Here is a 16,213-nt window from a genome sequence, read left to right on the forward strand (position 1 = left end):
TCCCTCCACGGAGGTTGTAGTGAAGTGGGGGTCAGTCTCTTGTCCCTAGAATCAGGTGATAGGATGAGATGGAATGTGCCAAGGGATGTTTACGTTGGCTATTTGGAACAACGTCTTTACAGAAAGAACAGCGAGGCGTTGGAACAGGCTACACGGGGAGGTGGTGGAGTCACTGTCCCCGCAGGTGTTCAAAACACGTGTGAAGCTGGCACGTCAAGGCGTGGTTTAACGGACATGGTGGTCCGAGGTGGACAGCTGAACTCAATCACCTTAGAAGTCTTTTTCCAGCCTCAACAATTCTGTGACGCTATGAAATGGATTAAATAATTATAGCAGTTAGAGAGCTTTCTTATTTGAGCATATCCGTATGATTTTCCAGGCATCCCCTGTGAGTGCAGCCAGCTAAGGAAGGCGATTGGCGAGATGGATATCCAAGTGGCCCAGCTGATGACAGAGCTCAAATTCATTAAAAATGGTAGGTGAATTTTTGATGAGCGTTGTCCTTCCTCACTGCCTCGTTTCACTGCTGTAAGCGCTGGCAGAGGGCGTCGCTGCGCTGACTTGCGGGGCTGTGCAGTAAGTTGGTTTATAGAAATGCGAGTGCTCACTTTTCAGCACTGCCCTCCCCCGCAGCTGTCGCCGGTGTGCGTGAGACAGATAATAAGATCTACCTGCTGGTGAAGGAGGAGAAAAGGTACAAGGAAGCCCAACTCTACTGCCACGGAAGAGGAGGAACGCTGAGCATGCCCAAGGATGAGACTGCCAACAACCTGATTGCCTCGTACATCAACCAAGCTGGGCTCACCAGAGTTTTCATTGGCATTAACGACCTAGAGAAAGAAGGAAATTTTGTCTATTCTGACCGGTCGCCCATGCAGACCTTCAACAAATGGCGCAGTGGGGAGCCCAACAATGCTTACGACGAGGAGGACTGTGTGGAGATGGTAGCATCTGGAGGCTGGAATGATGTTGCCTGTCATATTACCATGTATTTTGTGTGTGAATTTGACAAAGAAAATGTCTAAGCTTGTCTACTCTGTCTTAAGAAACCTTTCTTTGGTCGATTTACACTGCGTTTGTAGAGTCCAAGTGATATTTTGCAAGTATGTGGCCCCAGTGTTGTACAGCTGTAAATACAATTCAGGTATTTCAAATATCAGTATTTACCCTTTAGAAGGGAAGAGCGGTGATAAGAAATATAGCTTGGGTTTTTCTGTTAGAAAATATTTGTATTTAGATAAAAATGTGATTTGAGGCTAAATTCGGCCCTCAAATGCAGTTGCATTGGCTATAAGGAAAGGCAGAATTTGGCCTCTAGTTGTTAGAATTGTAATTTCTGAAGAAGTAGTAGATTCCTGATATTATTTTAGCAGATTTTGTTATTAGAAATGTTAATTGCTTTCAGTGCTACAGGGGTATTTCAGCAGCATGTTCTAGTTAATGAGTACAAATAATATTACTGTACATTTTTGGGATGAGATGTTACAGCCTTCATTTTTTTTGGGAAAAAAAAAACAGCCAAACCCAACAAATTTGGAGTCCTACCAATTTTGTAGGACTAATAATCCAGTTATTAAATTGATGTATACATTCACAGGTGTATGGCAAGGGGGCAATTAAGTAAACTCAGTTTTAATGCTGAAGGATGACAGTGCTGAAAGGGACTCCAGTCAGATGGGTGTTTTGAGGGTCACTAACAGTAAATATTTGGGTTTCTACATTCAGTAGTTCAGGATGGATTCAGTGCATGAAGTGTTTCAGACTGCACATAATTCCTTAAATACAAATGTGTTTCACATTTGTATAAGGTAGTCCTGGTATATCTTGTTGCAAAATAAAACAGCAGCCCTCTGCAATGTAGGGCAAACTTTAGAAAGAGACACCAAAGCTCATAAAAGCAACTTAGCTAGTAGCTCATTTTGTCAGGAAAACAGCTTATGTGTTTCCCCAGGATGTTAAGAATTACACCCTGGAAAAGCAGCAAAAGTTTCCCAATTTTTCCTCTTTATGCATACAGCAGTAATAGGTAATTTTGCACAAATAATTTATGTACCCAGTTTAGCATTGTATGCGATGGCAAATGTGATATGTAGTTAGGAAAAACAGCATAGACACATGGAACTGTTTTGGTTGCAAAAGACCTTTTAAGATCATCAAGTCAAACCATTCCCTAACTCTAGTCTGGTGCTAAGCCATGTCCCTCAACACCACTTCTCTGCATCTTTTAAACACCTCCAGGGATGGGGATTCAGCCATCTCCCTATAGGGAGCCTGTTCCAGTCTTTGAGAAGAACCATTTCAGTCAAGAAGTTTCTTCTAATATCCAACTTAAACCTCCCTACACAATTTCACAAAGGAAGAAATTAGTTACTTAGGATCTTCTGAGGAGCCAGTTGCATGGTCTTGCTGTTAGGCAAAGAAAGATAACTCCAAAATCTCTTCAGAAATACCTTGCAGAGTGTTTTAAGATGATTTTCAAAAACAAATGATCCTTTGTGTAACACAGTAATCAAAAACCACATCTGATCATTACGAGGGATTGAGTCTGCAGGGTGGAGTCTACAGGACATCCACAGTAGATGTGGCATGATGTCCCAGAAATTTCTCTACAGCAAGGGAAGAGCAACTCATCAGCTCTACAGTGCTGTAGAATGGATAGTCAATGCCCATCCAGTTCTGTTCATACCCACAGATTCTGCAATATTTGATGTAATGTTATTGCTATGTACCTAAGAAAACAAGCTATTCTGCTTGCTGTATTACTCTGTGAATGTCAATCCGTTTTATATATACCTATATATATATAAAAAATATTTGCTATTGATTTTGAAGAGCAGTTGCAAGTTCCTGTGGTCTTTGAATATCACCCTGTAGCCACAGCAGTCACTCTAAGAAAGAAAGGCACAATCCTTTGATTGCTTTAGTTTCTTCCTAAAAAAGGTAGGTATGATTCCTGTGTGTTAGGTGTTCTTCCAGCTGCATATTGAAATCTGTTCAGTAATGTCAATATGGTTCTGCATTGATGTTCAAAGACTTCACACTTTACAGGGAGCTAAAAAATCCAGTGGAGCAATTTATATGTTTAGAATAGTGCCTTTTGAATTTCATTATTGTTTCCTGCCTCACAGAAATCTTCAGAATCCCTTTAAATCTCCAACATACTTTGGTCAAACCATTTTAGTTATACTAAACCAGCCCAAACCTGAGTTGCAGGTATCTGGAGCTTCTTCATTATGTGTGTGCTGAAGTTGCTGTTTGTTTTTCATTCAGGTTTTGAAAGTTGCTGTTAGAATGTTCGATTTCCTCAGAAACATGAAAAGAGGTCTTCTGAGGAGGTAGGAATTTATTTCAGATGCCAAATTCTCCTGTTACAGCTGGAAGTCACACCATGTGTATAAAGACTGCCTTCATGTGTAGAGCATTTAAGCAGCCTCAATTTCTATTAAAATTTAAGATGAAAAATAAAGGCAATGGAAAAATATATTAATTTCCTCCAGTTTTTATGGTCTGTGTGACATAGTTTTGCAGCTCTTTGAAGTTATTTATATTGTCATAGCACTGTACATTGGCTGCAACACTCCTTATTTTACTGTTTGGCTGAGGGGACCAAGGCTAGTGTGTGAAGTCTCTAGCTGTCCTGCAAGGAGCAAAATCTGCACTTCTGATGTTTACCTCTGTGAGGAACTGGACAAGAACTAATAGGGCAATCGGAAATGAACAAGCCCTTCATCATTGCTTTCACTCTCTGGCTGCTGACCCCCATAGGAGGAAACCTGCCCTGGAAGCAGAAGTCTATGTTGCACGTGGCTCTGAGCCCATATGGTGCAGCCCTTGGAAGTTTATTCCCTAGAGATAAAAAGCTGTAGTTCAGCTTGTTTGCACTGCAGCATACCTAGACTTAGAGAGGTTCTAAAGAAGGTGTGAATTGATTGCTGGTCAATTTGATACAGGTACAATCAGGAGTAACAACGTTCCTCAGCCTTGCAGCATAATGACTTTTCCCCCCCGCTTCTAGGAATTTATACAGAAAATAAATTTTGCTAAGTTGCTTTCAAATCGTGTCTTCTCTCTGGTTTTGGCAAAGATCCCAGCAGTAAGCCAGGAATAGGAGTGGGAGCAAGACTGGGAAAGATCAGGAGATTCTTTCCAGGAGTTTAGTAGCAAAATGGACAAGTAGGAGCCAAGTGCTATATTCCTGCAGGGAGAGGGGTTTAGTTGAGCAGCACTGCCTTCATCTTCTGTCTGGAACAGCTTGTGTAGAACAACAGCTTCTTGGCATTTTGCCCTTCATTTGTGTCTACCTCCTAAAGCTGGGTTTTGCTGGCTTAGAGGCCAGTGCTTGAAGAGAGCTGCAGACCTACTGTTAACTCTAAAATTAAGTGATTTTACTTAGCTGCCATTTTTGCTATCAAGTTGCTACAGCTAATTCCAGCAGTGTAAGTGTCTCCAGATGTGACCTTAGTCAGAAATGGGGGTTCAGATGGCTAATGGCATCGAGAGATACAAGTGAAAAATGTACTGGGCTATTGGAAGAATTTAGGCTTCTTTCCCCAGTCATGGATTCTTTCTCTGTAGGGCTATGATGGAATCTGAGCAGCACTTTTATGGTGGTGTCTGGTTTTAACTCTCTTGGTGTGGTGGTAAGAGGCAGGTCAGTGAAGTCCAAAGGTTGTTCCTGCTGCTAGATTTAACCACATCAGCCTGGCAGCATGCTTTTTTGTTTTAAGTGAGCAAATCCGACAAAGTGAGCAGAAGGACTGAGGGTACAACTTGTCTTCAGCCCATGCTCCAAACCTGCAGCTTCAGCCCACCCTGCTGGCTCATTGGGTCTGGATCGCAGCACCACCAGTCGCTTGGAAAGTCATGCTTCCATTTGGCCATTTCAAAACAAAACAGATCTTTCCTCAATACCACCTCTGCTTCCTGAGGGGCTACAGTCTCTACTTCTCCCCTGTCATCTCTGATTGCTTGAAAAGCTGCCCAGGGTTAAGCATTTTCTGCACTTCCTTTCCTAACAGCAAAGCAGGGTTGGGATGAGAAAGTTGATTTGACTTAAAAAGCTGAAGCTTTTCTATTTCATATCCCTGTTTGGCTTTTCTGTTTCTCTTTACTGTGCCATGTTTCCACAGAAACTTTCTCAGCTGAAGCAGTGAGAAAAGCTTACTGCAAAGATAAACACGACCAAGCCTTCTTAGAACCCTAAGTTTTTTGAGAGGTTGGCAAAGCAGCAAAAATAACCCAAGCTGCAGCACAGAGCTATTTTTGAGCCTAAGAGGCACATCTGATGCATTACTGTTCTCTACAGAAAGGTATTTTTTAAGAGAGCATTTCCAACTGGTCACATTTGAAGTATTTCCTCAAGCACATTGTTTCTGTCAAAGCTCAGGACTCTCCATGCCCAACATAAGGAGGGTGTAGATGTATTTCAAGGCTGAGCATTACTACCTGTAGCAAGGGAAACTTTTTTACTCTCTGATGTCTGGAAGTGAGATACTCCTACGTATTCTTACTAAAACACTGAAATCTCACAACTAACTCCTCCAGTGACTTAATACTGGTTACCAAATGGTTCTGGACCAGAGACCTGTCTCCCTGAACACAGACTAGGATAAGTCCCAACGCAGCTGTGCACTGCAAAATGCAGTTAAGCGGTGCGAAATAGCTACTGCAGGAAGCTGCTAAGGTCCCATGTAGGAGTCGTTATGAAGTGTTACACAATCAAGCTCTTATCATCACACCCACAGTGTTCCTCAAGGCTCTGTCCTTTGCACTGCCCAGGAAAAGAACATCACAAATGAAATCATGTGTAGTTTTTCACTTTATTAATGTACAGTTTGACACAAAACATCGTATTCTCACTAAGGCCATTTCATGAGAAATTTTCACAGTACAGAGTTGTGTACTGGGGGGAAAACACAGCAGAGCGGCAGATCGTCATTGTCAAACTGTCACAACTGACCACTGGTAACACTGGAGGACATGCTGCAGCCTACTGACACAGAACTAATGGTGTTACTCCAGAGCGCAGTAACAGACCACATGACCCCACAGGTATGGTCTCCTGCTCCACACACAGCTTCTCACAGCTGCAGAAGGGAACAAAAAAAACAGGCAGAAAATTCTCCTATCGAGTCTGTGTGACACTAGGAAAAGAAACACCAAGGCTCCAAAGGTGACTAGGAGGGTCTCTGCTTGCTAAGGAAACAGGTAAATGGAACAAAAGCAACTCCAACCCCCTCCTTTTACCACAGGTGCATTTGGCAGCAGGTCCATCTTGTCCCAGGTTAAGATCAGAGTTGCCTCTATTCCAGCTTTAGCAGTAAGATCACCCACCTTCAGTGCTAACCACATCCTAAGCCTGGTGCTTGCTTTGCCTAGAGTAGGTGGCACAAGTGAAGGATTCTGGTGCAGGAATGGGCACACACTTGGAACATCTCGATTGGTCCTCATTTGATGAGCAGAGGTGTGAGCCCATCTTGGGTGGAGATAGTACAGGACCATGCACTGAGCAGGATTTCAAGTCTGGATTTGCCAGGCCAGTGGGCAGGACAGATCTGAGACACAGCGCTCTTAAAGCAACGGTTTGTTGGTTGTGAGCAGCAGCCTTAAAAATGCCACCTAGATGTGAAGAAACTGAAGTGTGGAAGAACAAGCATCACCCAGTTTTTTGGTTTTTTTACACACTCGCCTAGCTAATCTTGGCTCTTGGGGCATTTCTAGCACATTAGGATGTCCAGAACAGTCCATGGAGAGTAAGTGACCAGACAGGTCAGTTAGGAAAACAAAGGAATTTGGGATGCACCGGGAGGGATTTTGTTTTTTCCATAAGCCAGTGGTAAAGCAGTGATTTAAAAGAGCTTAACCCTTTAGACCAATAAGATAAGACATCACAGAACCATAAAATGGTTTAGCTTGGAAGGGACCTAAAAGACTATTTCCAACTCTTCTGTCACAGACAGGGTCACTTACTAGACCAGGTTGCTCAGGGCCCCATCCAACCTGGCTTTGAATACTGACAAGGCTGGAGCCTACACAACTTCTCTGCGCAACCTGTTCCAGTGCTTCACCGCCCTCACAGTGAAGAATCTCTTTCTAATGTCTAATCTAAATCTAGCTGCTTCCAGTCTGAAGCCATTACATTACCCCTCATCCCGTCGCTACATATTTATGTAAATCAATAATTAAAATAAGTAACTAAAATTAAAAACAAACCAAAAAGAAGTGCAAAAAAGCAGCATTTTGGTCACCAGAGACATATCATTTGAAAAGAAGCTCAGGCAGAGCCCACTGAAGCTACTGTGTGGAAGAGGACCCAAACACCAGCTGTGACAGATAAAGCAACTGATGATTTGTTCATTCTTTGCAAGGCCATTGACTGCACTGCTGAAAAGGTCTTTTGATTCAGAGAAATACTGCATGACAACTTGCATGGGTGCTCAAGTCCTCCTTAATATATGCACATGAAATAATCGGTAGCTCACTTCTAGTTAAACAAAACCCTGTGTGGAAAATCCTTGGGTTTAGGTATTTTAGAACACATTCCTAAAATTACTGCAGGGATTGTTAAATGTTTCTACCCCTTCTCAAAGAAAGCTCACTTCACCTGTCACCCAGAGAGCTAAAACAAGTTTCAGTCAACACCTCTGCACATCACAGGAAAGAGGTGGCTTCATGGAGAGATTGGAAACTGCAGGGATATTGCCTACTGGAGGGATATTGCCTGGTGCAGACAAAAAACCCATCGCAGAGACAGCAGCAGGAGCTTATGGCAATGACACATTAGAAAAACAGATTGTTGCTTGGGTCAGGAGTAACAGGATGCACTAGAAAATAAAGTAGAAAACTAGATCTGAAGAAAGACAAGACTCTTGTGGTTTATATTTAGATCAAATAGAAAACAGCAGTGCCAAGGGCTACTCAACACAGCTGAAACCAATCTGACTGGGACAGCAGAGGAAAACCAGCAGCTGCAAGTGCAGACTTGGGGTTCATCAGCAAAGGAAACCAAGGTTTCTGCCAGATATGCTGCTTTCACCTCAGAAAGACCAGCCAGTGCTACCCAGAGCATCGCAGCTGAGCTACCCACGTTGTTACAACAAAGAGCAGGGCACTAAAGAAACACACAAGTCACTGGGTGTGTAAGCAATGAACTAAAGCGAGCTATTGGATGGGGTATCCCACAGTGGTCCTTGGCTGTGACACAGAACGGGTTATATTTGGGCTGCATGCCATGAACACCACCCACACCTCACTTCAGGTCCCCATCCCCTTCACCCTGGATTGACTTCTTGATGCGAAGCAACATGGTTGTAAGCCACTGGTCCAGCCGTGATATTGAGTCGAATTCCTTAACCTATCCAAAAACAAAACAAATGGAAATGGAAAATAAAATGGAATACATTAAAATAGGATAGAATGAAATAGAACAGAAATAGAAAGGAAGAGAGGAGGAAAGGGGAGTAGAGAGAGAAAAGACGAGAAGAGAACGGAATGGAACAGAATAAAACCAGACTATATTAGAAGTGGACAGAATGGAATGGATCTATTCAAACCCAAGCAGTGCAAGCCACTGTCTAACACTGGAAGCAACAGAGGCAGATCCAACCAATATCTTTATTCAATTCTTGATGCTAACCTAGCAATTTTAGTATTACAAAGTACAAAGTGCAGGCCCTGCCAGAGCACAAGCTGGAGCAGCTCTGCTCTGGCCCAGCTCTCCTGAGGGCTCTTTGGTGCTAAGCAGTGACATGCCAGTGGCTTGCCCCACTGGACTCCAGTGCCTACACTCAAGTTACCCAACATTTAACAGCACACGCACCCCAAAATAAGATAGAAAAGTAACAATCCATCATCCATATGGCTACTTACTGCTTCAGTGTATGCCTCACTGTTCTGCTCCTCATGGGCTTCCAGCAGTTTCTAAACACAGTCAAGTCAGAAAATGCTCCATTACTCCATGTTCCCACAGGATACCTCACCCCCAGGAGAAAAGGGACCCCCCCTGCAACCACCCTGTGAGGCACCCACATCTCCAGCAACTGATTCAAACCACCCACCATGAATGCAGAAATAATTTGAAGGGGTTTAAGTCAGCCAGAGCAATGATTATGAATCTACTGCAGTTGCTTCTAGTATAAATGCAATGCGAAATAGGTCTGATGTCCTCTAAGCAATGGAATAAATAACCAAATCTATGGCAAGGTGAAAAAACACAAATTAAGGGCAGTATATGATTATTTTAACACAGCTTTTCTCACTTTCAATAACTTGCACTCCCGGGAGTCTGTGAAAGCTGGGAACATTTCTTCATACTTCTCAAGTGCAAGCTGAAAGAGAAGACAGCTCTTAACAAGTGTTCCACACAAAACTACTCAGTTCAGCTTTTCCTTCTGGCCCTAAAACTGCACAGAGAGCTTGGGAAAGTTATTCCCAGTAAATCTAACCATCACAGAAACCCTGTGCACACATGTCTCACCCAACCAAGATTAAGAGGCACAGTGAAAGCCTGGGGTGACAACCCTGAGCCCATTGACTGACCTTTGCATTCAGCTCATCCACAATGAAGTGGCATAGAGCGGCTTTGAAGAAATACTCTTTGGCGCTGTACTTGAGCAAAGGATTATCCATTGTGTTTGTTCCGACCTAGGAACAAAAACAATAGAACAAAAGAATTAATAAAAAGGTAAGTATGAGTGGGGGGGGGGGGAAGCACATCATTAAGAAGTGAAACCTGCCCAAATATTACCCCTCCAGAAGCACAAAAGCTGTTTCTACCTGATATTCCCAAGTAAATATCTGGCATAAAGGTAGAACAATTAAATTTACAAAATTTGGAGGAAAATTTTCTGCCAAATGTATTTGTGAATACGTTCTAAAGTGTAATTTTGGATTTCCTTTCCCCAGCCTTTCTGTAGAATCAACAGAAATCAGGGGGAAAAAATGCCTTTGGCCAAAGAACAAGGCATGTCTCATAAAAAGCATAATCCACCCCAAAGTAAGATAAGGAGCTTCCAGGCTATGCCAGTTTTATGACACAGACACAACGACCCAGTTTTCATCTCCACAGAGTTTTTGCCCCGTCAGATGAAGCATGCCTCCCCACCTGCTCATAGATTTCTATTGCCTTCTGGTACTGCTCCAGCTGCGCGGCATAGGCAGCCACCTTCAGCAGACACTTGTTGGCTGAGCTGCAATCAATTACAGCATTAAAAGAATTAATTGTGTCCTGAGGAAAAGAAAAAAGTCCATGCCCTAGTATCTCCAAGCTCTATCTGTACTACTTAGTGCAGGTAAAGTGGGGCCCAAATGCTAAAAATCAGGGGAGTTTTAACAGCCCAAACTGAAATACACAGCACAAGGACCTTCGGCTCAGCACAGACCCAGCATCAGAGTCTTCAATCCCTCTGTGCTTTCTCTGCAGCCTGAGTGGAGGATGAGACCCCTGAAGTGAGATCTACGCAGAACTAGTGCAATCCACATTTTAGAAGAGCCTGGCAGGCAAGGTATGAAAGCCAAAGATAAAGCCCCTGTCCCCAGCCCTTCCCCATGGCAACTCTTTTACAAAGACACTTGCCTGTTGGACTCCTCTCCTTTGTAATAGTCTGCAGCCTGCTCATAGTGCGCAATTGCCTGGGGACAGAAACATCACACATGAATGCCATGGCACAGCCACACGGTATTGCCACAGCAGCGTACAGTGACCGCAGGCACGTTCCACGTGCCGTAGCATGGGGTTTCTGGTGCAGTGAGGCACATATTCTCTGCGTCCTCAAAACGTAAGGGCTGCCCTTGGAAACTGGACCATGGACCTGCAAAGTGCTCCAAGGATTTGCCACCAGCTGAGCTGCTGCACATTCCTGCTCAAGACTTATGGGAATGAGAGGGTTGGTTGAAAAGTGTGAGCTGCAACTAACAGCAGCTTTCTTTAGGTCCATCACAAAATAAAACTATGAAATGGAGAAAACAAAGTTCTTAAACTTCCTCAAAGTGAAACAGATGTGAAACACCACAAAGCTGGTGAATGGCCTTAAGCATGAGTCTTCCAAGAGCAGCTGAGGGAACTGGGGTTGTTTAGACTGAAGGAGGTTCAGGGGAGACCACCTCATTTTCTCTACAACTCCCTGAAAAGGAGGTTGTAGTGATGTGGAGCTTGTTCTCTTCTCCAAAGACAGTGACAAGAGGAAAAGGCCTCAAGTTGCAGCAGGAGAGGTTTAGGTTGGACATAAGGCACAATTCCTCCGCCAAAAGGGTTACCAAGCCCTGGCACGGGTTCCCCGGGGAAGCGATGGAGTCACTATCCCTGGAGGGATTGAAAAGCTGTGTAAATGTGGTGCTGAAGTCATGACCTGAAGACCTGGATAAATGGTTGGACTTGATGATCTTATAGGTGTCTTCCAACCAAAACCATTGTATGATTCAGGAGAGAAGGTTTCTCACCGGGGCATTCCCACCAGCCCTGCCGTGCTGTTGCTCAGCAAAAGGGCACACAAAACAGACAAGATTACCCCACAAGGGACCCATGCTGGGAAAATCATCATTAACTTCAAATTAGGGGTGACATGGGACCTACATAAAGCAGGTTTTCTCAGTAGAGTGAAGTTTGGTACTACTCTGCCTGGGGAAGGAAATGCAGCACCTGCAGCACCCTCACCTTCTCAATGTCCACCAGCTCAGCCTCATAGATCTCCGCGATGGTGATGTGGTGCTTGGCAGCAATGGTGAATCGCCCCTAGAGAAGACAGAAGCTGCACATCAGACAGGGGCTCCCCCTCCACCCAGCACACAGATGGCATTTCCCAAGCTGCAGCTCTCACGAAGCGTCTCGCTCCATGAGCCCCCAGCGCAGCTTCTTACCATGTCAGTGTAGATATCGATAGCTGCATTTAAGCAGTTGATGGCCTCTGCAGCATGAGTTTTCAGGAGAAACGACATAGTCAGACAGTGCCCAGAATTCCCAGACCAAGACCTCCTCCCTCCAGAAATCCTATCTTGGTAAAGTTCCTTCTCACCAGACCAGACCACCTTCAGCTTCTCAAATAAATATCTAAGCATACACTTCTGTACAGCTCGAATGACAGACACAATATTTTTCAACTACAGGCATAGTGTGCCCCCTCATTTATGCGCCCACAGATCTAATCCCAAACCACCCAGCCCAAACACCTTTCATCCCACCCCTAGTTCAGCAAGGCACAAAACTGCAACACAGAAAGGTAACAATTAAAAATCAGGTTGGACAAAGTACAAATAACTTGCACCCCAAGTTTGTCAGGGTGCATCCTCCAACAGAGCCAAATTCCAAGTACCGATTCTCACAAACATGTGAAGGCTGCCATTTTCTAGGGCATAGTATAGCATCTGGGTGGTTTACAACTATAAAATAGTATAGGGTTGGACTCGGCGATCTCTGCAGGTCCCTTCCAACCTCTAACATTCTGTGATTTGGTGATTATCAGCCCTGAGTTAGTTTCTACATCCCCACAGCCCAAGAAAGCAAGGGTGATAGTGGTGTGTTTCAAATCAAGTGGTTAGAGTAAGGGAAATTCAGCATCTTCCAGAACACTTTTTACAACCAGTTTTAAAGAGTCCTGATCCTTGATCTTCATCCCACTAACTCAAAGATCAGACCATTTTCCTCCCACTTCCCCTCAGTGAAACCCCTAAGAACAAAGCTAGGGCTAAGGGCAGAATCCCCCAGCGATCCACACCCAAAGACCTGCCGCCTTAAGAGGTTAAGTATTTCTCCACAGTCAAGCTAAACCAGAAAGGAAGGTACCACAGGGCAGAGCTTCACACCAATGCCAAAGATCACCTGAAGTTGGTACTCCTACACACAGCAGATCAAGACAGTGCTGACTAGCTCAAATCATCTGAAAGCCTATTCTGGAGAAAAAGCACAAGGAGGTATTACAGCTTTCAAGTCACCTGCAGCAACCTGCAGCCCCCCAGAGCTGGTGGCTACTGAAAGCCTCATCAAATCACATCCTTTTGACCACCTCTTTCCAACTTGGCAAGACACAGTCCCATATTTTGCTCCCCTTACCTTGCGGGTCGGCTTTTTTATAGGCATTCCCAGCATCCACAAAGCTGGTGGCTGAGTCGTGTTTGCTTTGCAGCTGCATGTGCAGCTTGGCCGCCTGACAGAACGCGTTTCCTGCAGCTGGAAGAGAAGCACACATCAACCCATGAATCCCACCAGCCTAGTAACAGAGAAGTAGGGATGAAAGAAACCAAATTTGTTTGTGTCTTAGTGCTGCTTATCTGCTGGGGGTTGATAAGCAAGCCGAGGGCAATGCCCCTTCAGTAGTATTGCCATCTCATTTAACACCATGAACATTCTGGTTGTCTCTCTTTCCCTGCCCTTCCAGTATTTAAATCATTGTAGGGGCAGGATTTGCACTGCCATGGGGACCATCCCTGCAGAAACAGCCTGAAATGTAAAACTGATTGTAAGAAGACACCCATGGGTCACCCCAGCATCAGCTACCCACTATGCAGCCCCTGGAGGAACTGTACTCACCACTCCAGTTTTTGGCGATCTTGAACATGTTGGCAGCCCTGGTGTACATCTCACAGGCTTCCTCCACCCTGGTGTTGCCCCTGAAAGGCAGCAAGAGATAAAAGCCACTCCTGAATGTAAGCTCAGGGGGTTTGTATGCTCCTAAAGAGTCTGGAGCACGAAGCAAATCCCTGTTTGTTTCTTGGCTCCTTTTGGGGCAGCAGCAACTGATTTACAGGAGACATTCAACAAAAACACCTGCAAATTGCAAACAGCAAACTCTATCAGGCAACAAACTATCATTTAGAGAACACAGAGCAAACTGAGTATTACGAAATGCTCAACCACCTACTGTGAAAGAACAACTCAAAAAAGACAAACTGCAAAGTAACTCAGCTTCCCAAGCTAGGTGATTAATGATTAGTATATCTTGAGGAATAGCTTTAGTATTTTTGATAATGAAATGCAGATTTGTTCACAAATTTACTCCTCCAAGCTTGGTCCTCCCCTCTGCCTTACATGCTCCTGCTGACCCCAGCAAAAGGTTGCAACACTAGAGATAACATTTATTATTGTCAGGTCCTCTTCCTTTTGCTGGCAGAGAAATTTCACTTCTATGCACAGCTGGACTTTTCAGACCACTTTTTGCCCTTTAAAATCACCTTTTGCATGAACTAAAGCCAAAGGAGGCGGTACAAGGGAACACTACACCCTGCAAGGCATCCAAAACCTGGATGGTTCTCAGCCTTTTTAGCTTCCAATAAGAAAGGAAAGCTCTTGTGCAAGCTAATGGAGCTCTTCAGGAAAAAAAACCGGCTGTCGGCAGTGCGTTTGGCTGGGCACTCAGTGGCCTGGGCATCCCCTTGTCCTGGGAGGACATCCAGAGCAAAGTCAAACACCACTTTTTCTTCCATTTTAAAAGCCATTTTTCTTACATCTATTTTTAGCCTGAGAAAATGAAACATTTGCCTCTCAAAATCTCTGTCAATTCATTCCAAGGATTTTGGGCAGTGTGCTGCCTGGATTAGGCCCTTGGAGCAAGCCCTGCCCAATTAATCTGCTGGAGGTTGGGGGAGGAATTTATTTTTGCAACATCTCTGGGCTGCGGGCACTAGATTTTTCCAGGCTGTTGTTTAGAAACATCAAGGCCTCTGTGGGAGAATCACTGCATAAATGTTCTTTTCTTAGAATTAAAAAACAACCACGACCAAGATGGCCAAAACCACCAGTCCTTCAAAACCCTTCCAGGAACCCCTAGGGATATTTACTTCTGAACGAAAATGGATTTTTTTCAGGGGGTATTGCTCCCCCACCACCAGAAACCTCATTCACCATCAGGTATCTCATCCCTTCATGGGTTCTCCCTGCCCCAGGCCAGGCTTCAGTGCTTCAAGGGGACAGAAAATCATCCATGAAATGCCTAAATTTAGTTCAAACCCCTACCGGAGCTGCAAAAAAATAAGGAAGAATGGTGAGGGTTGAGCCAAGCCCCTCGCAGAGTCCCTGGGTGACAAGTGGGCTGCAAGTACTGCCGTGGATATGAAGCCACGGTAAACCCTGGCGACACCATGACCCTGAGAGGATTACCAGCGGCGAGTCCCACCGGGTTCATGCTGCGGGAGTAGGAAGGGGGCTCCTGAAGCAGGCCTGATACGCTACAGGGAGATTGTTTTCTCCTCCCCTCTCACGCCCTACCACAGTCCAGCCACTGCAGAGGCTATAGGGAACCCTCACCCACGACGGAGGAGGCCACATCACCTAGGGAGAGGAGCAAGAGCTGGGACTGAACCTCTCTGTTTTTGCTGCCCCTCCTTTTGCACACCGTGTTCCCCCTTTTTAGGACTCATCCCGTTGCACACCTTGCAAGCCCCCCTTTTTATAACTCCTTCATTCACACCCCTTGCTAGTCCCCCGTTTTGCAGTGCTCCCTCCTTTTGGCAACCCCTGCCTTCACACACCTGCACCCCCGTTTTTTCTAACACCACCACCCCCGCACACGCACACCTCTCCCTGGCCTCTGCACCCTCCTCTTTCTCACTCCCTCACCCAACACCCCCCCCCCTCCGCCCCGGGCTTTCTATCCGGGCCTCTCCTTTGCAATCCCACCCCCCCAACCCCCCCTCTTTTCTCCCGCCCCCTCCCCGTCGCAGCTGCCCCGCTCACCCGAAGAGCCCCCGCAGGAAGGAGTGCGAGCCCTTGACTCGCTTCTCGGCCTCCGCCATCAGCTGCACCGCCTCCCGCTCCTTGCCCGTGCTGTCCATCGCGGCACGGCCTCCTCCGACCTCTCCCTCCTCCGCTGCACCGGCGGGCGCGTGCACACGGAGGGCGGCAGCGGCGGGAGCGCGCGCGGTGAGGGCGGGGCCTGCGCATCACGGCACCGAGCCGCGGGGCGCCCGCTGCGCGCGGCGGGTTGCATGTTGCGCGGTGCATGTCACGTTGCGCCCTGTCTGCTGCATGTTGCACGCTGCGTGCTGCCGCGCAAGGCACAGTACTGCATGATGCACGATGCACGTTGCACGAGGTCTGTCACACGCCGTTGGGTGATGCACGATGTGGTTTGGTGCATGTCACACGTCGCTGGGTGATGCACGTTGCAAGATGTTTGTCACGTTGTGTGATGCATGTTGCTGCGTGATGTACATCACACGAGATTGCATGATCTGTGTGGTACGATGTTGCACAATGCACGTTGCACGGTGTGCAGTGCACATCGCA

The 16,213-nt window shown here is 45.7% G+C and overlaps 2 protein-coding genes across 3 annotated transcripts in view; one reads left to right on the forward strand and one right to left on the reverse strand.

The window, feature by feature from the left end:
• Window positions 1–2,412, forward strand: part of COLEC11 (collectin subfamily member 11) — a 45,404-nt gene extending 42,992 nt beyond the window's left edge. The window contains exons 6-7 of one of the 2 annotated variants that reach the window (XM_064145942.1): window positions 380–475; window positions 616–2,412. In XM_064145942.1, the coding sequence (XP_064002012.1) occupies window positions 380–475; window positions 616–1,025 (506 nt within the window). In that variant the 3' untranslated portion in view covers window positions 1,026–2,412. The remainder of the gene's footprint in view (window positions 1–379; window positions 476–615) is intronic. The other variant, XM_064145943.1, reaches the window with a different exon arrangement.
• A 3,388-nt stretch (window positions 2,413–5,800) lies between these two features.
• LOC135176706 (beta-soluble NSF attachment protein) lies at window positions 5,801–15,844 on the reverse strand. The gene is made up of 11 exons (XM_064145947.1): window positions 15,662–15,844; window positions 13,520–13,599; window positions 13,043–13,159; window positions 11,854–11,900; window positions 11,651–11,728; window positions 10,574–10,629; window positions 10,103–10,187; window positions 9,538–9,642; window positions 9,258–9,326; window positions 8,869–8,919; window positions 5,801–8,353 (listed from the first exon to the last, which is right to left on the reverse strand). The coding sequence occupies exons 1-11, from the start codon at window positions 15,757–15,759 to the stop codon at window positions 8,249–8,251; spliced, it is 891 nt and encodes a 296-aa protein (XP_064002017.1). The 5' UTR covers window positions 15,760–15,844; the 3' UTR covers window positions 5,801–8,248.
• Between the last annotated feature and the right edge of the window lie 369 nt (window positions 15,845–16,213).

This window comes from Pogoniulus pusillus, chromosome 7, assembly GCF_015220805.1.
Source record: "Pogoniulus pusillus isolate bPogPus1 chromosome 7, bPogPus1.pri, whole genome shotgun sequence".
Lineage (NCBI taxonomy): Eukaryota > Metazoa > Chordata > Aves > Piciformes > Lybiidae > Pogoniulus > Pogoniulus pusillus.